The sequence below is a fragment of the Excalfactoria chinensis genome, chromosome 1, assembly GCF_039878825.1.
Source record: "Excalfactoria chinensis isolate bCotChi1 chromosome 1, bCotChi1.hap2, whole genome shotgun sequence".
NCBI lineage: Eukaryota > Metazoa > Chordata > Aves > Galliformes > Phasianidae > Excalfactoria > Excalfactoria chinensis.
In genome coordinates this window covers 159,507,127-159,527,028 of record NC_092825.1, presented here as the reverse complement: position 1 = coordinate 159,527,028, position 19,902 = coordinate 159,507,127, and the positions used below count along the sequence as shown (strand labels likewise).

At 46.6% G+C, this 19,902-nt stretch overlaps 1 protein-coding gene across 1 annotated transcript in view; it reads right to left on the bottom strand.

Moving 5' to 3' along the window:
* Nucleotides 1-18,015, bottom strand: part of THSD1 (thrombospondin type 1 domain containing 1) — a 29,563-nt gene extending 11,548 nt beyond the window's left edge. The window contains exons 1-3 of the mRNA XM_072360632.1: nt 17,897-18,015; nt 12,217-12,363; nt 5,322-6,278 (exon numbers count right to left, since the gene is read on the bottom strand). Of these exons, the coding sequence (XP_072216733.1) occupies nt 5,322-6,278; nt 12,217-12,274 (1,015 nt within the window). The 5' untranslated portion in view covers nt 12,275-12,363; nt 17,897-18,015. The remainder of the gene's footprint in view (nt 1-5,321; nt 6,279-12,216; nt 12,364-17,896) is intronic.
* Between the last annotated feature and the right edge of the window lie 1,887 nt (nt 18,016-19,902).

The following is a 19,902-nucleotide window of genomic DNA, read 5'->3' as shown; positions in this document are numbered from 1 at the left end:
GGCAGATCTGCCGACATGAAAGATAAACGCAATTAACTGTGTTAATTGTTGCTCTGAAGAAGTATCATCTCCCCTCAAACTTCTGTGTTTCGTCCTTACTCCGTAAGACCGTGTCTGCGGTGCTATCCAACAGCAGAGCCAGTGAGGGATGCTCTTCATCACCCTCCCAGCCTGACGCATGTGGTTGTCCTAAGCTCTGCAACAGGACCAGTAATGTGGGATAAAATCGCTATTTAAAGGTTCACGCAAATGCCTCTGCTAGCCTGGGGGAGTGCGGGCTACTTGTGGAAGCTGAGATCAGTTTCTAGGTCCTGAGACCGGGCACACTGGTGTTTGGATAAGACCTGGGAAAGCATCCTTCTCAACCATCCCGTGCTTCTCTATTTCCATGGGAATAAACTGGGTGAGCTGACATGGTGGCATGCTCTGACAAGCTGCTAATTTGGACAATGAAAGAACCATGATCCCTGTGAAAGAAGAAAACCTCGACTCTGCCTGGGCTAATTACAGACTTTTCCCCACAAACCAGCAGGTTTAAGAACCGCAGAAGCGTTGCCTAAAATCTTTTCTCAGAAGCTCAGAGCTGCCCCAGTGACTCCACAACACCTGATGTGTTCTTAAAGTGCTGGGGATATGGAGACTCAGAACTCAACGGTACAAGAGAAGCTGACTGGGGCACAAACTGCGCTTCCCCAAATTAGTCTGTTTCTAAATAAATACAAAGCAAACAGCGATTCAGGCAACAGAGCTAATTGGTTCCCAGATCTTCCTACAGATAACAGGCAGCTCTGATTCATTCTACTCGGGGAGCAAGAAGTTGATGGGAGTCTTGTATCCTTGCCTGACTCCTGGATACTCCACTTACTCCGTTTACCAACTACTGCTCCCTCCAGAAGGTCTTTTCCCACCTTCTGCTATCCCTTTGATGGCAACAGCTGTACTTCTTGTGCCCTGGGGGTCCCCCAATAGATTCTTTGGATAGTTAGAAGAAGTCAGGTGTCAGAGAAGGTAACAAAACTCATGCCCATAAAGGCAATAAGCACCACTAGGACTTAGATCAGAGGTGAAACTGGCCTTGAGAGTGTAACCAAGAACTGTAAGAAGAAAGTTAATGAACACTGGAAATACACAAAAAGCATGTCCCTTTATACGCTGTAGCACTACTGATTAATTTTACCAGGCATCCCAAGTGACTCCAGCCTAACACTGGCTTGGATCTGGGATGTTCACCTAAGGCACAAGTCTCACTGCTGGAGGCTGAGAGTCTAACATGTAAAGCACAGGATAACACATTGAAACGAATAAGCCTGCAGCACTTCTGCTGCTGGGTATAATCACCTAGCACTTTTCTTCCTCAGACATTCAAACAGTTCAGTCAGACACAGGGAACATATTAGCTACGCGGCTTTCTCTAAGTCATCCGTGTGAAACAGTTAGCACCCCACTGAGATGAATGAAGTGACTCACATCTCTCCTATTTTTTCACAGGTTCTCCAGCTGGAGTCTACAGAAATTTCCACAAGCACCAGCTCACATTTGATAGACATCCTCCCCACATCTAATAGGTAAGATTCACAGCCTTGGAAAGCAGGGGCTTTTTTGAGACAGTTGCTCTGAAGCTGACAGGCCCTGCTGGAAGAGCTGTTGCTCTCTACGGGTCACAAGGAACCTTGTCCTTACTGCAGGCACAAAGCAGAAAGACTCCTGCTCCACAGGCTGCCTGAGCCCTGCCAAGGATGAGGAGTAACGAGATGGATAGAAGAAGGGTCAGGAACACAACTGATGCCTGACCTATGGAAAATGGGTGCTTGCAAAAGAAACTATATCTCATTTTCTGTGGTTTGGATGAAGATAGCTTTAATGATTTAGGAGCTTTCATCGTAAAAGACAATACCTTTGTTTCATAATAATAGACTGTATGCTAAATGGAGTAGGAGCTGGCTGAGCGACAGATTTGATATGCAGTTGTCAACAGAAAATCATCACCGAGTGGGAATGCATTTGGAGAGATTTCAAAGGAATTAGTATAATGCTTTGTTCTGTTCGACGCTCGCCTCAGTGACAGGAAAGTAAATATAAAATCGTTAATGAGAAAATATGTCACCGCTGTGATGACATAAGTATATAGTGAAACTGCATGGAGCAATGGAGGCTGCCAGCTAAGTTGTAAGATCAGCAAAATGCAAAACGCAGGCAGAAAGCAGAGCTTGTAGCTGCGGAATTGGAAGATCGTAACTAAGAGGTCACCTGCAAGAACAGCTCAGGTGGTGTTTGTAGGGGCAAAGCCAATGCCGGAATTAAAAGCTGAGGAGCAATAAGGCAGGGTAAGGAGAGTGCTGCTGCTCAAATGGCATCGGTGAGGAGGACGTTAGAAGACACCAAAGTCGGTGCCTGTGTTGTGACATTAAAAGTACTGTTAAAAAAGAAGGGAAAAAAAAGGAAATGGAAGCAGAAAGAGCCAGAAAATTAATTAAATCCTGAAGAAAATGCTTTCCAATTAAAGACTTTTCAGCTTATTAAAAAGAACACTGAGATTATCTGGAAGGACTGACACAATTTGGACGTGCAAATGCTTCTGCAGGGGAATACAATGGATGGGAAACAGCTGTGTAGTCTAGCAGAGAGCAGCAGCAGAAGAGCCAGTCACCAGAGGATGAAGCTATTTGAGCTTCGTTATGAACCGCATGTCACATCCTTTCTTCTTTTACATCAGAGCACAGTGTTGAAAGAAATTACCAGAAGGGTCTTTGTTTGGTGGTGCCTTCCACAGAAGTCTGGATGACTCTGGAGGATGAGCAGCAGTTGCATGCAAAGACTGGTTGTGGGCTCCCTACCAGATTAACTGGATGACTGCAGCAGCCCATGCTGCACAGGAGACCGCGATCAATGATTTAATTGCCCCTAAACTGAGCAAGCTCAGAAGCACAAGGCAGAATATTAGTGATCTGAAGAGAGAAGTGCTTTCTACGTGGAGAGCCATCAGGAGTGCAGGTCTACCCACGGCATGGTGAGGGGCTCTGGAGAAGGCCTGGTGAAACAGCTGGCTGCTATCACTGGGAGCAGAGGCTCACTCTGCCTCCCTCAGGGCCAGAGGCTTAAGACAGGGCCGTGTGAGGCAGTCAGGAGGCCGGCAGCCATCTCTGGCACCACAGGCTCACTCTGCCTGCCGCAGCTTCAGGTTGACGCACTCCTCCAAGCACAGCCTGCTCCTCTCAGCGCTGCCTGGAGGCTTTGAAGTCGCACAGACATGAAGACAGATGTGCTGCCGCCTAATTAATTTCAGTTTGACGTTTTATTTACGGCTACGCGGCGTGGTTACGCTTTCATCGGCTTTGTGGATGTGACACTTCTAACTTGCCAGCTATTGACTTCAAGCCGTTCTGCACGCAGGTAGCCTGATTCTTTCGGCTGCAGTCATAAGGATGGTGCTACCACACAACCCCGGGAAGCAAAGCAAGTTGCAGGGAGTCACTGCCTAAGGTGGATTTCACCAATTAAAACGGTCAAATATTGGACGCAGAAGCACAGCTATGTCATATCCTGCATATTCATCTCTCTGGGTAATTAGCTAGATAGTATCAGCATGACACAAAAATACCACCCAAGCACAGAAAAAGAATTAGAATTCTCTCTTCCTTTTTCCTTGAGAATTACCTCGATTAAGGAAATACGCTTTCATTTTCAGGCGGACTTTCTTGTGCCAAAGAGAGAGAGTGCCAACAGAGAATATAGTTGGAAAGTTAAGCGAAAAAGAACTACATACCACGTTTGGCATGTGGTGAAAATAGAGGTCATTCTTAGTACAGATTGTTAATTAAAGGGCTAACAGTTTTAGAATTTGTGAAATAGCCTGAAGTAAAACCACACAGCGCTCGAAGCCTTGTTAAAGCAGGCTGTGCCTGGACCACAGGCTATAGAGCACGTTCCCTGCTCCTGGCCCCGATTATCCCCTCAGAGACCTGCCCAGGAAGTGCAATGACCCTTTTTTGGCTTCAGATCCTACACTTCCTTCTCAGGAAGACCAGGGTGGGGAAGTATAGAATATATCTCCAGCCTTTCAAGCCAAGCTCTTTGAAGTGTGCTCATGGGAAAGACTAATTCATTACCTATGGATGCAAGCCTGCATCAAGACTTCAGAACATTTACTTGTCTGTTCCAGGATGTGGGAAACACAGCCTAACCCAACTCCTATCCCCTCGTGTACATGCAGCCCATCCCTCGTTATGGCTGCACTCTAAAAATCAGGGACAAAATGCATTTATCTTACTCTGCTATTCTACAGGGATTTGTGGACAATGCCAAACCATGGACTACTATCCCTGAATGACACTGAGGGTCCATTCATGTACATTGTAGCGTTATAAACAGAATGCATGGATATTCCTTAAATAGGACTGGAGAATGGGCTCAAGCTCATCCCTAATCGTGATCACTCCTTGTCTGTGATCACTTATACTCCTGCACGTGGTTTTGGCTTCTGCCAACGAGCACACTCCTGGAGGATTTCTGGTCACGGCCAAAGGACTACACAGACTGTCCCCAGCTAGTTGTATGAATCTAGTGTTTTCTTGGAAGAAAAGAGCTCAGATGTACAGACGTGACTCATGATCTGTCAGGTGGCCTTATGGATCAGCAAATGTGCCACCATCTCTTTTAAACAGCAGCAGAGACATGGTTGGAAGGGTGATGGAAAAGCCCACAAGCATCTTTTGCTATAGCCACATGTTTGCTCATGTGACCAAAATTTGTGTATCAAGCAGGTAGTTTTTTTGTCTCTCACAGCAAACGGTAGAGAAAAAGACAGCCAGACAAGGACTCAGTCCATTTATCTTATACCTATTTTTGGATGGGATGAATCACCCTTGTGAGACGTCTGTCTCTCTTGACTAAACAGCTAGAAGGGTTCTCAATGGACACTTGGCTTCTAGACATGTAAGTGTAGTATCTTTGTACGTACAGAGATTAGATTTAATGTCTCCAATGGGTCTGATCTACTGTGGTGCCTTCTTAAGTCACTGGAGACCACGTTTCAGTTTCACTGGAAGTAGATATATCATTTTAAATGTCCCAAACAGTTCCGGTTTAAGTAGTTTCAAGCTACCACTGTGTCTTTTGTTACTAAATGTACGAAATGCCCCTACACAGGTCTAATCCAATCTGTTCCCATCTGTATCTACCTTTACAACTACTTTTTTTCTCATGCAGGACACCCAAAAAATATTTATGCAAGAGAAGACAATACAGTCAAACAATTTATCATTACCACGATGGCTGGAAAGAATGCTGATATTTGATAAAAGAAGACAAATGTTGGTACAAACCCATATTCCTTTGGATCATCATACACTGCTTAACTCTTGTTGGGAAATGGCTTCGGTTTGAGAAATTATAGAGGTCAAAGCAGTATTTGTTCCTTCCCACATCAAACAAAGTGCAGTTAAATTCTGTCCTGTTTTCTCCTGGGTGAAGAGTGTTCTCATACAGCCAAGTTGTTCTCAAACTAGGATGCTTGAGAGCCTCCTTATAGACAACAACTTTTCCACTGATAGAAGTGCAAGGTGGCGACACTATGAAGACCTGAACCAAAGTTCTGCACACTGCTTCTGGGGCCACAATCAGTCTGTATCCAAATTTGTGGAGGTCTATGGGTCCCATAGAGGCAATAATGGAATGTGTTACTAACGATTTCAGTAACACAGTGATGTACATTTCTTGACCAACATGAGGGCAATCAAACTCTACCCACTGCGATCTAGAGAGTGGGATTCCTTTGCTAGTTCTAATGCCCAGCATCTCATCAGAGCTTATTCTTCCTAGTTCATAAAGTGTGCTGGTGAATACCACCTCTAGTGAAATCGCCGTCTCATTCACAGCACACAACTGCTCATTTGTAAAAACTCCAACCTGAAGGGAGCTCCCAGGCACCTCTGAAGTCTTGTTCAAATCAATGTGAAATACAGGCCATTCCACATGGAGGGTGGACGTCCTTCTTCCGCTTGCAGCAGCGCTGCTGTTATCACTAGGAGAGATCATTCTGAACAAAAAGTCTCCAGCACTTGTGAAATAGAAACACTCAAACTCTACCATCCCCCGGGACTGATTCGCTGGGAGCTGTTTTCTTGCAATGATCTTGTTGGTGTTGGCATCCAGCAATAGGATGGACAGGTTCTCTGCTGCCTCATTACCACTGTAGTAGTGGTATTCCACAGAAACTGTGTCGTTGCTGAAGGCTACATGACCTGGGTGCTTCAACAAGAGGTCCTCCACTTCACCGAGAACTGAAAGGAAAACAGGTTAACAGTATTAAGAATCAAAGAAGCAGCCAACTGCTTATGAAACATACATACAGAAGAAAATACGTATTTATAAAGTGGATATTTAAGAAATGGCTGCTAAACTCTTAAATGTGAATGAATCGGTTCACCAGAAAGGTCCTAGCTAAAGCAGTTATAGCTCACCACTTTTCCTGTGTGCAGGGACGTGATCTGCAAAAGCTCAAAGTCCGCTGTAGCAACATGTTTAGGATGGAAGGTTAAAAGAAGGTTTCCCAGATAAAAACAAAGTATTTACAGAAAACTTCAGTTCTAAGGATAGGCCATGAAAATCCTCAACTTCCCTTCACCTGCAGATTTTTAAAAGTCCACTTCACCACGGCCAGCTGTTCTACCTTCTTTAGTGGTAACACAGCAAAAAAGTACAGTAGTTTCTTAATACAGAAACATGAAAAATATCCCTCAAATTAAATAAAATATTAAGTCTGCATGATGCTTTTTGAAGCCTCTTCCCTTGCTCTGTCTTATGAATCTTTCATTTTGCTCATTTGCATCACAGAGACACTTGAGTGAAAGAGCTGAAAATAACAGTGATGGTGACTGCAGCACTTTTCTTGTCTCAGATGTGGTGCAACATGTCTAAATGACATCATTTCATCATATACGGCACGGTCTTTTTAGATGCACTTCTTGCATGACCATGTTTGTGCAAGCTGCCAAATCATCTCGAGACATGCTCTAACTAGTGGGGATAGATGATATCTAAAGCACTGGATTGGGAAGATCACATTTCTGTTCTCAGCTCAGCTAGTTTTTCTGTGTTATCTGAAACTTAAGGATTTCAGACATTGAAAGGTTACCTGAAAAATGGGAACACCTAAAAAATACACCTATCCCAGATACAGAATGTGCCGTGAAGCATCTCTATATAATAAACTGTCTGGAAAAGGGCTTCTGAGTCTTGGATGGAAGGTGCTCTGGAAGCATAAAACCTCATTTAAAGCAATCCTTTCATAAGTAGTACCAACTAACAGTACTTCGACTTGTTAAATCTGTTACATATGTCTTAAGATTACCTCAAAGAAAGCTTGCTGGAAAAACACTGCAAGTGCCAAAGCAAGCACTCAGCATTTAGGAGTAGCAGGACTCATCTTACAGCATACTAGACAACTACCACTGTAAGCTTCAGTTTGAGTTTGTCACCTTGGATTCACTTTCCTGTCAACAGAAAAATAGTTTCAGGAAGAAATTCATCTGACCAGCTAAGGCTGCTTACGTCACGGTGAGGCACAGTGTGCACTAGTGAGACCCACCAGCTATAATGTGGTTAAAATAGCCAGCTCCAACCACATCCATAATGTCTGAGTGAAGACTGTATGCACAGCCTACATACATAAATGATGTATATACTCTTACATACATGTATTGTAAGTCAGTCTTTAATTGGAATGACTCAATACTATTTTTTTCCACAAGATTCTGCTTCGTTTGGCAGATGGATACTGCTTGTTACCAGAGGGTTCTTTTATTCTCGTTCTTCCATGGGTGGTCCCATGTATTATTGACTGTGCACCATTCAAAATTCACCTTGATAATACAGAATTATTCACTTCCCCCATGGACCGTGTTATTGTGCTCTTATCATAATATACTAGTGTATTAGAAATATTAATGAGTTTATCCCTGCAATGTCCCTGAAAGATGAAGAAATGTCATTATTCTTGTTTAGAGTGTTAGGAACCAAGGCAAAGACATAAAGGTGAAAACAGTCAAATGTTAACTAAACAACCATCTTTCAACACAAGCATGCCAGCACAGGAAGCAGAGAGCCCAATATATGCAACTTGAGGGCCTGATACTATATAAGCATGGGGAAATCTGCTGCCCTGGCCTGAAGCATGCAGAGTATTGTATGGGACTGGCAAGAGGAGCCAAAAGGAGATGGAGCATGTTTGAACCTTTGGAGAAATTCATTGCAAACTCATCTGCAAGGACTTAGATATGTACCAAGTCCAAGCAAACCTCCATATGAGCAACAAAAGGTATGTACCAGAGCATCATGAAGTTCTGACAGCTGCGTTAAAATTTCCCAGTGAAATGGTTGCAAGTTGCAGGGTTTTTCTTTATTTGAACATGAGCAAACACACATTTCTCTATAAAGGACTTGATCAGATTCAATTTGGCTGAAATGTTTTAAGAGAAAAACAAATCGGACCATAACAAAACCCCAATGTCAAAAATTTCAACATCAACCTTCAAATTTTCAACAAAAACATTTGTAGGATAGTAATGAAAAGCACTGATGTTTGCATCTACCATTCTGCTGTCCTTACTCTCTTGCACTATTTTCTATTTGCACTGGCCCATACCAGATGAAATAACGCTTGTTTATGTGTGGGAAAGGACCGGAGAGAGACCAGGGGACTGCCATGTAGCTCTCATCAACCCTCATACGGATCACTTGGAAAGTGAGGAAAGCAAGTATTACTGGGGGACTCCTTTACAGCACTGCAAAGTCCTACCTGATGTGCTGCAGGTCACAGAATCCTTCTCCCATCTTCATTTAATAATGATTAAATCCTCAGCAGTACTGGAAGTACTGGAGCAGGTCCAGAGAAGGGCAATGAGGCTCATGAAGGGCTTGGAGAATCAGCCCTACGAGGAGAGGCTAAGGAAGCTGGGGCTGTTTAGTCTGGGGAAAAGGAGGCTGAGGGGAGACCTTATCACCCTCTTCCAGTACCTGAAAGGTTCTTACAGCGAGAGTGGGGCAGGTCTCTTCTCACTAGTGACAAGTGACAGGACGAGGGGAAATGGCCTCAAGTTGCACCAGGGCAAGTTCAGGTTGGATATTAGGAAGAACTTCTTTACAGAAAGGATGGTTAGGTACTGGAATAGGCTCCCCAGGGAGGTGGTTGAATCGCCATCCTTAGATGTGTTTAAGAGCCGTTTGGATGTGGTACTCAGGGATATGATTTAGCAGAGGTTTTTTTTTAGAGACGGGCTACTGGTTAGGCTGGGGTTGGACTTGATGATCTTCAAGGTCTTTTCCAACCTGGGTAATTCTATGATTCTATGATTCTATGATTCACACTTCTACATGCCCCATGTAACGGTTTTCTGCAGAAGGCCACTCAGTCAGCAGAAGTCAGCTACCACTGCACGCTCATTCAACTGCCCTCCAGCCTACTGCATGCGAACATCTCTGTCACAAGCCAAACCTTGGCCCCAGTTGTTTGGACAACCAGTCAGGGCAGTTTTCAATTTGTATATTTTTAGTTGTCATTACAATGCTCTCCCATTGAATGGAGCCTGGCTGTGGCGCCAACAAAATGCCACAGTGGTCTTTGCAAGAGCTCCCCCTTAGAAAGATCAAAAGGAAAACCCTGTTTTGTTGATGCGTGAGAGGAATTGAGTGCGCTGTTCTGATATTTATTTATTTTTAATTGTGTTTAAGCCAACTTGGGTTGTGACGTTGGCTTGTCAGCAACCAGTAGCACGGGGCTACAAATTAAAAACACACCATAAAAACCGATAAGAAATGAGAAGAAATGAGTTTTGTTGTATGCCTTTTTTTGGTTTGGTTGTTTGGGTTTGTTTGTTTTTTTTGTAGCATTACAGTAATTTACATTTGATGACTTAAAACACACTTAAAACACAGTCTTGGTGTAATACAGATAAGCATATGAAGGAAACAGTTATCTAAATAGTATGCACACGTGATACTCAAAGATTTGCATACACAGAACTGTTTGAAAGTTATTTTTTGAAGTATGGACTACTCTTTGTTAGAAAGAAGGGAAAATATGACATAGCTACAGCTTGCAACAGAGATTCAGCCGCTCAACTGCACCTTTTAACTACTCACTGTGACACCCTCTATAAAGTTTTGGAATAATAGCTTTTCCCTCTGAGTCAACTAGTTGTGAATGGCTCCATGACTGGCTCACCAAGAAGCGGTGGATATTGCAATCCTTCACCTCTCTTCTCAGGTTAAGTGAATTCAGTCTTACAGGACTGTAGAATCACCAAGATTGGAAATTCCTCCAAGACCACCCAGTCCAACCGTTCACCTACCACCAAAATTTCCCCACTAAACCACATCCATTAGGACAATATCTAAACATTTCTTGAACTCCTCCAGGGACTGTGACTCCCTGGGCAACCCATTCCAGTGCCTGACCACTCTTTCAGAGAAGAAACTGTTCTTAACATCCAACCTGAATCTCCTCTGGTGCAACTTGCAGCCATTCCCTCTAGTTCTATCACTTGTTACGCAGGAGAAGAGGCCAACCTCCACCTTGCCACAGCCTCCTTTCAGACAGTTGTAGAGAGATATAGGGTCCCCCCTGAGGATCCTCTTCCCTAGACTGAACAACACCTGCTCTCTCATAAGATATGTGCCCCAGGCACCTCAACACCTTGTTGCACTTCTCAGGTCCTATTTCAAGGCCTCAGTGTCCTTCTCGAAGTGAAGGGCCCAAAACCTCACCAGTGCAGAGTACAGACAGATGATCACTTCCTTGCTCCTGCATTACTTCTGATACAAGCCAAGATGCCATTGGCCTTCTTGGCCACCTGGGCACACTGCTCATGTTTAGCTGAGTGTCAACTAACATCTCCAGATCCATTTCTTCCACATAACCTTATAGCCACTCGTCCCCAAGCCTGTAGCATTGTCTGGGGTTGCTGTGGCCAAAATGCAGGACCCATCACTTGATCTTGTTGAACTTCATCCCATTGGCCTCAGCTCAGCCATCTAGCCTGTCCAGATCCCTCTGCAGGGCCTCGCTACCCTCAGGCAGATCAACAATTCCTCCCAGCTTGGTGTCATCTACAAACTTACTGAGGGTGCACTGAATCCCCTCATCCAGGTCACCAATAAAGATATTAAACAGGACAGTCTGCAGTACTGACCCCTGGTGAACACCACTTGTGACCGGTTGCCAGCTGGATTTAACTCCATTCACCACCACTCTCAGAAGAGTGTACCTGTCCAAGCCATGGGCTGCCAACTTCTTAGGAGAATGCCATGGAAGACAGTGTCAAAGGCTTTGCTGAAGTCTAGGTAGACTACATCAACAATCTTTATCTTCACTGTATTCCCCATGCAGAGCATCATTCTTAACTTTGCTAGTTAACTTTGTCTTGTTAAAAAAGTACTAAAAAAGTACTGTCTTTGTTAAAGAAGTACTAAAAGCAATAGGCAAGTGTCTCCACTTCTATTAGACTATTAATATTAGACTATTCTATTGGCTCATCTAAAAGAGGGCAGTCCTAGGTTCTCTATGTCTTCCAGTGATCCCTTGTTCTGGAGTGGAGATGGAATAGACACAGAGGAACAAGCAGCTGAGCATGCTTTCTCACATGCACGGGAAGAGCGCACAGTCAGAGGAGGCAATATGCCCACTGTCCTCACATTTTCTCTGAACTGCAGCTTAAGTCCATCAGATGGGGTCTCCCCCAACCACAAGAAGTGCCCTGCACTATAGACAGTCACATTTCATCCAGCCACCATATTATAGTAATGGGTAGTTGTATGCTGTGGTTCCTCTCACCCTGGTACAGACACTTATAACTATCTAGACAACCATCTATCTTCTAACATGCATTAAATGTTACCAAATTCAAGTGTCAGAAGAGAGCAGAGCTCCTGCTACTGCTTCTAACACAGTTAGTCCCTCGAAGAGGCCCACAGAAATCTGCTCATCCATCTTGCTTACTTCTCTGGCAGGTTCCTGCCACTTTGACACAAAGGAGCAGCTCGTGAAAGCTGTCTCTTCCACCTACATATTGCATAAGACCTCGACTACATCGTGGGCGTATCACTGGTGGCTTGTGTGAGCAGTGATTTTATTCCAGCAGACAAAATGAAAACAGCACTATCCAAAACCACTTTATGTACATGCAGCTCCCAGTCGCATCCCTTGTAAGCTCTAATACTCACCGCAGTCACAGAGCATTACTAACAATAGATTTGAAAAATCTTTCAACATCTGTTTCATTCTGACCAGTGAGATCCCAGCTCCTTTTACTCCTCATGTCCTTCTCCAGCTCCAAAGTTCCAAAGTGCCGGCAATGTTTTCAGGAACACCTGAAAGTTAAAAAGATTACAGCTGTGTTGGCTTTGTTTCATATAATACAAGGAGGAAGACACTACAACTGGTAAGAGAAAGTAAAAAAGCCCACACACATTAATGAACGCTTTTCTCCCATTCATCCGACCATTATTAATATCAGATCAATGGGTCTGGATAAGCACAACTGCATTTCATTGCAGAATAAATTTTCCCTCTGGAGATGTCAGCCCTTGAGCCAGAACAACAAAGATAGGCCACAAGAATTTACCTTTGTGCTGCAGAAAGATCAAGACGCCTTCCAGTCTGAAGGGAGGGGTAATGGCTGTTTACAAGGGTGGATAGTTATGGGACAAGGGGGAATGGTCTTAAACTTAGAAAGAGGAGGTTTAGGTTAGATGTTAGGAGGAAGGTTTTCACACAGAGGGTGGTGACGCACTTGAACAGGTTGCCCAAGGAAGTTGTGGATGCCCCATCCCTGGAGGCATTCAAGGCCAGGCTGGATGTGGCTCTGGGCAGCCTGGTCTGCTGGTTGGCAACCCTGCACATAGCAGGGGGTTGGAACTGGATGATCATTGTGGTCCTTTTCAACCCAGACCATGCTATGATTCACGATAGCAAAACAGCAAGTATTCTGTACAAAATGTAACTCACCTCAGCACGTGTAGATACTAGAGGTTTATTGCTGCTACATAATTCAAACTGTCTGCAGGTCCAGTAATCTATTGTTATCTATTACTGGCTCTATGTAGTACATTAAGTTATCTCCATGGCTCTATAAAGGACCTGTAACTGCGTTTTATGTCTCTCAGATCCATCAGCTGTGTGACCCCATGTGCCAACTTACAGTTTCTTCTCCACAGTTTCTTAAGTTTTCAATCCCTGCAGCACTGTCTATGCAAACAAAACCAGAGATCCTTTGGGAAAGTTTCAGGATCTTACTTCAACGTGCTTTAAAGCAGTCATCACGAGTCTCACAGCAATCATATAAAACAGGCAGGAAGAGAAGGACTGCAGCGAATCCAACAGAAAGAGAAGACAGAGAGAATCCACAAAGAGAAAATCCAGCTCAAAGGAGCCACTCTCAAAATACAAGAATTGCTCTCTTTTGTATTGCAAAGGAGTGTCAGAAAGGCAGACTCACTGCGCTCACCGTCACTCAAACAAGCAGGAAAGTTCTTGTTCAGTGGAGTTTACAACCTAATTTTATGAGAGAAAACTGGCACGGCAGCAGGCATGGCGGAACGTAAACATGAAACACAAGGCCCGGCTATGACAAAGATGAGGTGCATCTTCAGGAATCATAAAAATAATGAGGTATTTCAACAATAACGCTGTTAGAGCTGCTGACCCACCACACAGCCGATGTGTTCTTTGAAAGCTTTTCAAATTGGTTTAGTTTCTTTTCCTGGCTTTCTCTATGCCAATTTGCTCTCTGATTTCTCTTATGCACATGATTCAAGTGGCTGGAGAGAATAATTTCTCTGGCTTGCTCAGCAGAGGCCCATTGCAGCAATAGCTGTACCCATCTGACGGGGAATATCATCACCTGCCCACAGGCCTGACAAGGCTCCAGAATTAAGATAGCATCAGCGATACCCCGAACGCCCACATCTGATACGCTGTGAATTACCAGAAGACAAACCTCCTGCCCCCAGACAGGGCCAGGCTGCTGGCAGAGCCACAGCACAACCACTTCAGGAAAACAGCACAAATTAAGCAGCACTGCTTGCAATTTCACTGCGCTAAAGAGGGAAGAAAGACGCTTTGTGGGCAACAATCACCGCTGTGCTGAAAGCTTCACCGGGTCCTTCCCATCTCCAGCTTTCCCAGCTATGTATTTCTCCAATGTGTTTCACAGATGCTGTTTTTAGACCATCACACACCGGCAGGTAAAATCCAAATAATCCTAATTGCGGCCTTACAAGTGACAGGCTGCAGGAAGAAACAAAGCGACAGAAGAAAGAACACATCCAAGGGAAGAAAGGAAGGAGGCTGAGAGGGAGAATTCTCCTGAGACAAGAGGCCATACATTTTAATTCACACATGTCAGGCTGACAGATGGAAGAGCAGCGTGGTTCATTAGATGGGGCACTGGAGGGAGACACAGGAGACCTGACTTCTGCTCCTATTCCTGCCTCCGTCAGATGCACCATGTTAGCAAATGGCAGCGTTAATCCGCTCCTCTCCTCCCATTCCCCCGTGCTGTATTTATACCAGAAACTCCGCAGGGTGGAAGCTCTTTCTGACCACGTCTGTGGATGCAGCCCAGCACTTCTGGGGCGTTCCGTTAACCCGACCACGAGCCCTCTTCCCTTTTGCCCTTTCATCTGTGTTATCTCAGTTTGCTTAGGAAAAGGCTCCAGCAGGGTGCACAGGCAACACCCAAACTCAGACAAGAGTTTGAACCAGCACCAAGACCAACTTACAGGGACTTCAGCCAGGTGCCTGGGGAAGCCTATGCTGGGGCTGGGTCCTGTGCAGCCCTGCAGCCTCTGCAAGGCCCTGGAGCCTTGATACAACACAAAGCTGGCTGTCCACCCATTCCTAGCACTGCATTTCCTCTCCCCCTTCACTCTTTTTTCCCCATACGTTTGTTCCTCTCAGACTTTCTCTCCCTTCCCACCTCAGCTTTGTGCACACATGGCACTGACCTCCGCGCCTGGTTCATGTTTCTCCCCTTCAGCCTTCCCTCAGCCATCTTCTTCCTAGAACTCTCCTCTTTCCTCCCTTGCTTAAAGATTCCCCACATCCTTTCCTCCTGTCCCCTGCTCTGCTATTTCTCCCTTTCCCATACTCACATCAATCTTGCTTTTCAAGACAGACAGCGTACCTTAAAGGGTTTCTTCTCTATGCAGATCTTTTTACCTCGAGTTCATTAGCTTGATGAGATGAAAAATGATGGAACGGAGCAGACTATCAGACTTTGAATAATTGGCTTTTTTAATTTATGACTCTGGTGGACAAGCAGGGACTGAGGCTCCATTGTGCGAGATGCAGCAGAGGCACAGCAGCACAAAAAGATGCTTTCTGCTCTGAGAGATGGTGTAAGGGGCCAACTGGAAATAGAAGACTTCCTCTCCAAAAGGAGTTGGAAATGGCAGATGAGGAGGGCATAAGCCATAAAGGCCTTGGAGATGAAGACCAAGAGGTCTGTGTGTAGCACAAATGACAGGAAAAATGTTGAGTCTTTCCTCTGTCACGAATGCCCATTAGAGGTCCCTGTTCCTTGCTAAGAAGCTGGACTGGACGACCTCTAAGGGTCCCCTCCAGTTCAAATGATTCCATGATTTTCCTCTCCTCTCCTCTCCTCTCCTCTCCTCTCCTCTCCTCTCCTCTCCTCTCCTCTCCTCTCCTCTCCTCTCCTCTCCTCTCCTCTCCTCTCCTCTCCTCTCCTCTCCTCTCCTCTCCTCTCCTCTCCTCTCCTCTCCTCTCCTCTCCTCTCCTCTCCTCTCCTCTCCTCTCCTCTCCTCTCCTCTCCTCTCTCCTACCCTAGTCTAGCCTGTCTAGACTAGTCTAGTCCTATTCTATTCTATTCTGTTCTGTTCTGTTCTGTTCTGTTGCATGTGGCCTTGGTCTCATCACTTTGCTTTCCTCTGCCACAGCCCCTTGCTGGAAGCTGCACTCTGCTGCCTGACAGAGGTGTTAGAACAAATCCCCTGCCAGCTGCGAGGCACGCAGGCATTGCAGTGTCAGGAACCATGCAAGAACCAAATCCCTTTGGATGGCACACAGCTTTTACAGCAACAATAACAAAATCTACTGGATTTATGACCTCCAGTGCATATGGCAGATAAGAGACAAATCAGTGCTGCAGTTAAGAAAGGGTCATTGGGAATCAATCAATCACCCACCCCACAAACAAGCCCCAGGCTTTGAGATTATATGTGCATCAGACAGAGCCTGTGTTCTCCCTAACTATGAGCACTCTCATTGCAGATCCCTGGGAGTGCAGCCCCTGCCCTCACTCCACCCTCCTGCAGGAGCAGGGAGGTTTGTCCTCACCCATCTCATCCCATCGCAGCTCAAATGCCCTGTCCCAATCACCCCGAGGGACCCAGCCAGGAGCTGTCGGGTAAATAAAGTCCCCTTAACCGCTGTCTATTAGTAAACGTATTGCAGCCTTATTTGCACAGTTGTGTCACGCTTGAAAGTGCAGCAGCCCAGAGACAGATCCTGGAAGTCACAGAATCATTATTAAAGAACCGTCTGAGTTGGAAGAGGCTTTTAAAAGCCGTCTATCCAACTCCCTCACATCAAACAGGGACACCCGCAGCTCGATCCGGTGCTCAGAGCTGCTCCAGCCTAAGTCACCGAGCCCTTTCTACTTCTTACTTAAGGAAACGGCCAAGCAGCACACACAAAAAAGAAGCGTCCATCTGCCGCGTTTCTGCCAATGTGAGATACTTCATCTGTCTGTCGGGAAGGAGATGAATGATTTTCGCTGTTGGGATCAGGCAGCCATTGAAGCGTCACCACCTGCTGGGAACTTCAGAACTTCTCACCACATCCTCCCCTCCCCACCACCAATGCAGGAGCTCCTCAGGTGCGCATCACCTGCCCGACATCCCGCTGCTGCTGACCGTAAGCACGGCCCCGCTTGGGAGAGGAGCTCCGAGGCCGGAGCTGGGCTCAAAGAGATACACACACACACACACACACACACACGGCTGCGTGCCGCAGCAGGGGGGCCGGGGCTGCCAGAGCCTCAAAGGCATCGCTCCTTCTTATTTACACATCAGACAATTTGACGTCGTTATCAGATAATGGCTGCAGTGAAATTAGGCAGCTCGATTCGCCGGGCTGAAAATGACAGAGCGTGTGCAAGGTGGAAAAGAAATAATACTAATTAGCTGGTGAAGCATATTTGCCATCAGTATCTGGGGCTGATACCGCGAAACGCTGGCATTTCTCAGCTCTGACTGGTATCGGCTCGGCAATACGAGAGCTGCCAGCGCTCCCCATCCTACGGAGTATACGGATGGGATTTGCTGTGGCAAATAAGACGATAAGTTTATTAAGCATAAGGAGGGTCGGGATAACGTCCAAGCGATAATAAATGCCGACCGTGCGGAATTAAACGCGTCGGATTGACTCTCGTGGCGTTAAGAGACGGACGCGGCCATCCGCTGCTCCGCTCCCCTTCAGAGCGTGTTGTTATTCCCCGTATCGCCCATTGTTTCTGGGATCCCCCGCTTGGGAAGTTTACCTTACGGGTGGCGGTGACGGGGCACACGAACCGCACAGCTCCAGCAATTAGCGATTAGCTCCGAAATGTCACCGAGCGCCAATACGAACAGCAGAAAGCCGCCCGCTGCGCTCACCGGCCACGGCACCCCGTACCGTGCCCGGTGTACGACGGCCAGCAGGACTCAGCGCCGGCTCCTGCCGTCCGCGCCTCGGGGCAGCGGGCTGCAGCTCGGAGCCCGAAGTTACTCCGCGCCGCCTCCCCCCCCGGCCTCGCGTTCATCCCCACACCGCGGCCGCGGGACCCCCCGAGCTCCGCGGATCCGAAGGGCTGCCCGCCGCGGGGCCGCGCGCGTCGCTCACCTCAAGCCGTGGGCCGGGGTAAATGGCGGGGCGGCTGTCAGCGGGCGCCGCGCGAGGGGAGCCCGCGCCCCTGGCGGCGAGGCGAAGCGAAGAGACGCGAGGCGAGGCGAAGAGCCGCACCGCCCGCCCCGGTCCGCCCGCCGCCGGGGTGTGGTGGCGCCCCCGCCCCGCGCCCACGGCCGGAGCCGTCCGACCGCCGCGATGACACCGCCCGGCCCCTGGGACTGAGGCAACGGCGGCCCCGGGTCACCTCACGGCCGGCCCGTCATGAGCGGTACTGGGGGCTGCCGCCACAGGAGTGAAACTGCCTTCTAGAGAGGCTTCTTAAAACTGGAATCCGTGCGTTTTTACACAGCGGCAGTTAACTTATCCCAAACCACTGCCGCCTGTATTTCCCAGACGTGCAATCTGTGCTTTAAATACATACCCACTCTCACACAGAACAGAAGGATCTGAAGAGGCCTCTGTGTTAACTGCCACCATACAGAGGATCTCCCTGCTTTCTACAGAAGACAGAGGGGAAGCAATGCTCCGTGTGTTTGTTTCTTTAATCCAAAACTCGAAACGTTGTTCCTGGTTACCATCTGTGTGGCCATGAAAACATGCCTTCCATGCAGTCTCTGTCCCATTGGCATGCCGAGGCCAAGCAGCAGGCAGCAGCCCCATGCCACAGCCCTTCCCACTGCGGCCCTGTTTGGTTACTGGCTGTGTGTTGAAGCTCCAAAGGCAGAGTGCCATCTGGAGTGCTGTTGGGAAGGTTCAGGGAAGCGAGGTAAGTGCCTGCTGGGGAGCTTGGGCTGTGTTCTGGGAACAGGAAATTCTTCATGGGCCTTAAAGGACGTTCGGGGCCTCAAAGGATGTATATTGCCTACAGATAGATAGATAGATAGATAGATAGATAGATAGATAGATAGATAGATAGATAGATAGATAGATAGACAGACAGATAGATTTAACCTCAGTCTTTAATTCAGCCTTTTTGGTGTCTGTAACATTTAGTTTGCTGTTTCAGAGGAGATGGGGTAAGCATGTCCACGTGTCTAAGAACGATTGCAGCTTGTCACCATCAGGACACCATGGAAGATGTGGCTGTGCAGTCTGGGCTGTGTCATGGAATCATAGAACCATAGGATCACAGAATGGCTTGGGTTGGGAGGGACCTTACAACCTTACATCTGATTTAAATCTCCCCTCTTTTAGTGTGATGCCAGTTTCCCCTTGCTCCATCGCAACAGACCCTGTTAATGAGTGTCTCCTTATTTCTTAGAGCTCCCTTTAGATACTTGATGGCTGCTTCACACTCATCTCCTCTTTGCATCACCATTTCCAAAAGGGAGCGGGGTCCGAGAAACAATGATTAAAAAACGCAGGTCGTCAGTATGGTTACATGATAGAAGTTGTAACGAAGCCAGAGAGCAGAAGGACGAGCACAGGATAAATACACAGGCTGCATTATTAAACCTTTTGAAGCGCACAGGGTTATGTTTGCACTTAGCACACCTGCTGTGATGCCAGGGACTGAGATCTGTCTCTGTTCGTGTGCCGTCCGAATTTCATCAAGATGATGTTTTTCATCACAACACGCCTGGTTAGCAGCAGGTAGAAATGCCTCCTTCCTTACCGCTCAACTTGGTTTCTTTGGAGAGTGGGAAACGAATAACAGAAGGGACAGGACAAAGAGGGAACAAATGGGCACTCATTCAGCCCAGAACCATAATGTTGGCAACAAAATTAATGTAGACACCAAAGAATACAAACAGAAAGTGTTTTAATTGCTTGTCTCTAGTGCTGGCAGCTGGCATAATAAGCAGTTGGGTAAGGCAAAGTGATGGCACCTGAGCTCTGAGCTGGTGGGGTCTGCCTGGCCCCAGTGTTCAGGACAGTCCTCATAGGAAGGGGCAGGGGAATGAATCCTGGCCTGTATAAATAGGATCACCTGCTTTCCAGCTGTAAAATGAATGTTTGCATGCACGTGTGACTGCAGGCAGTGGTGGAAGCTGCAGGCA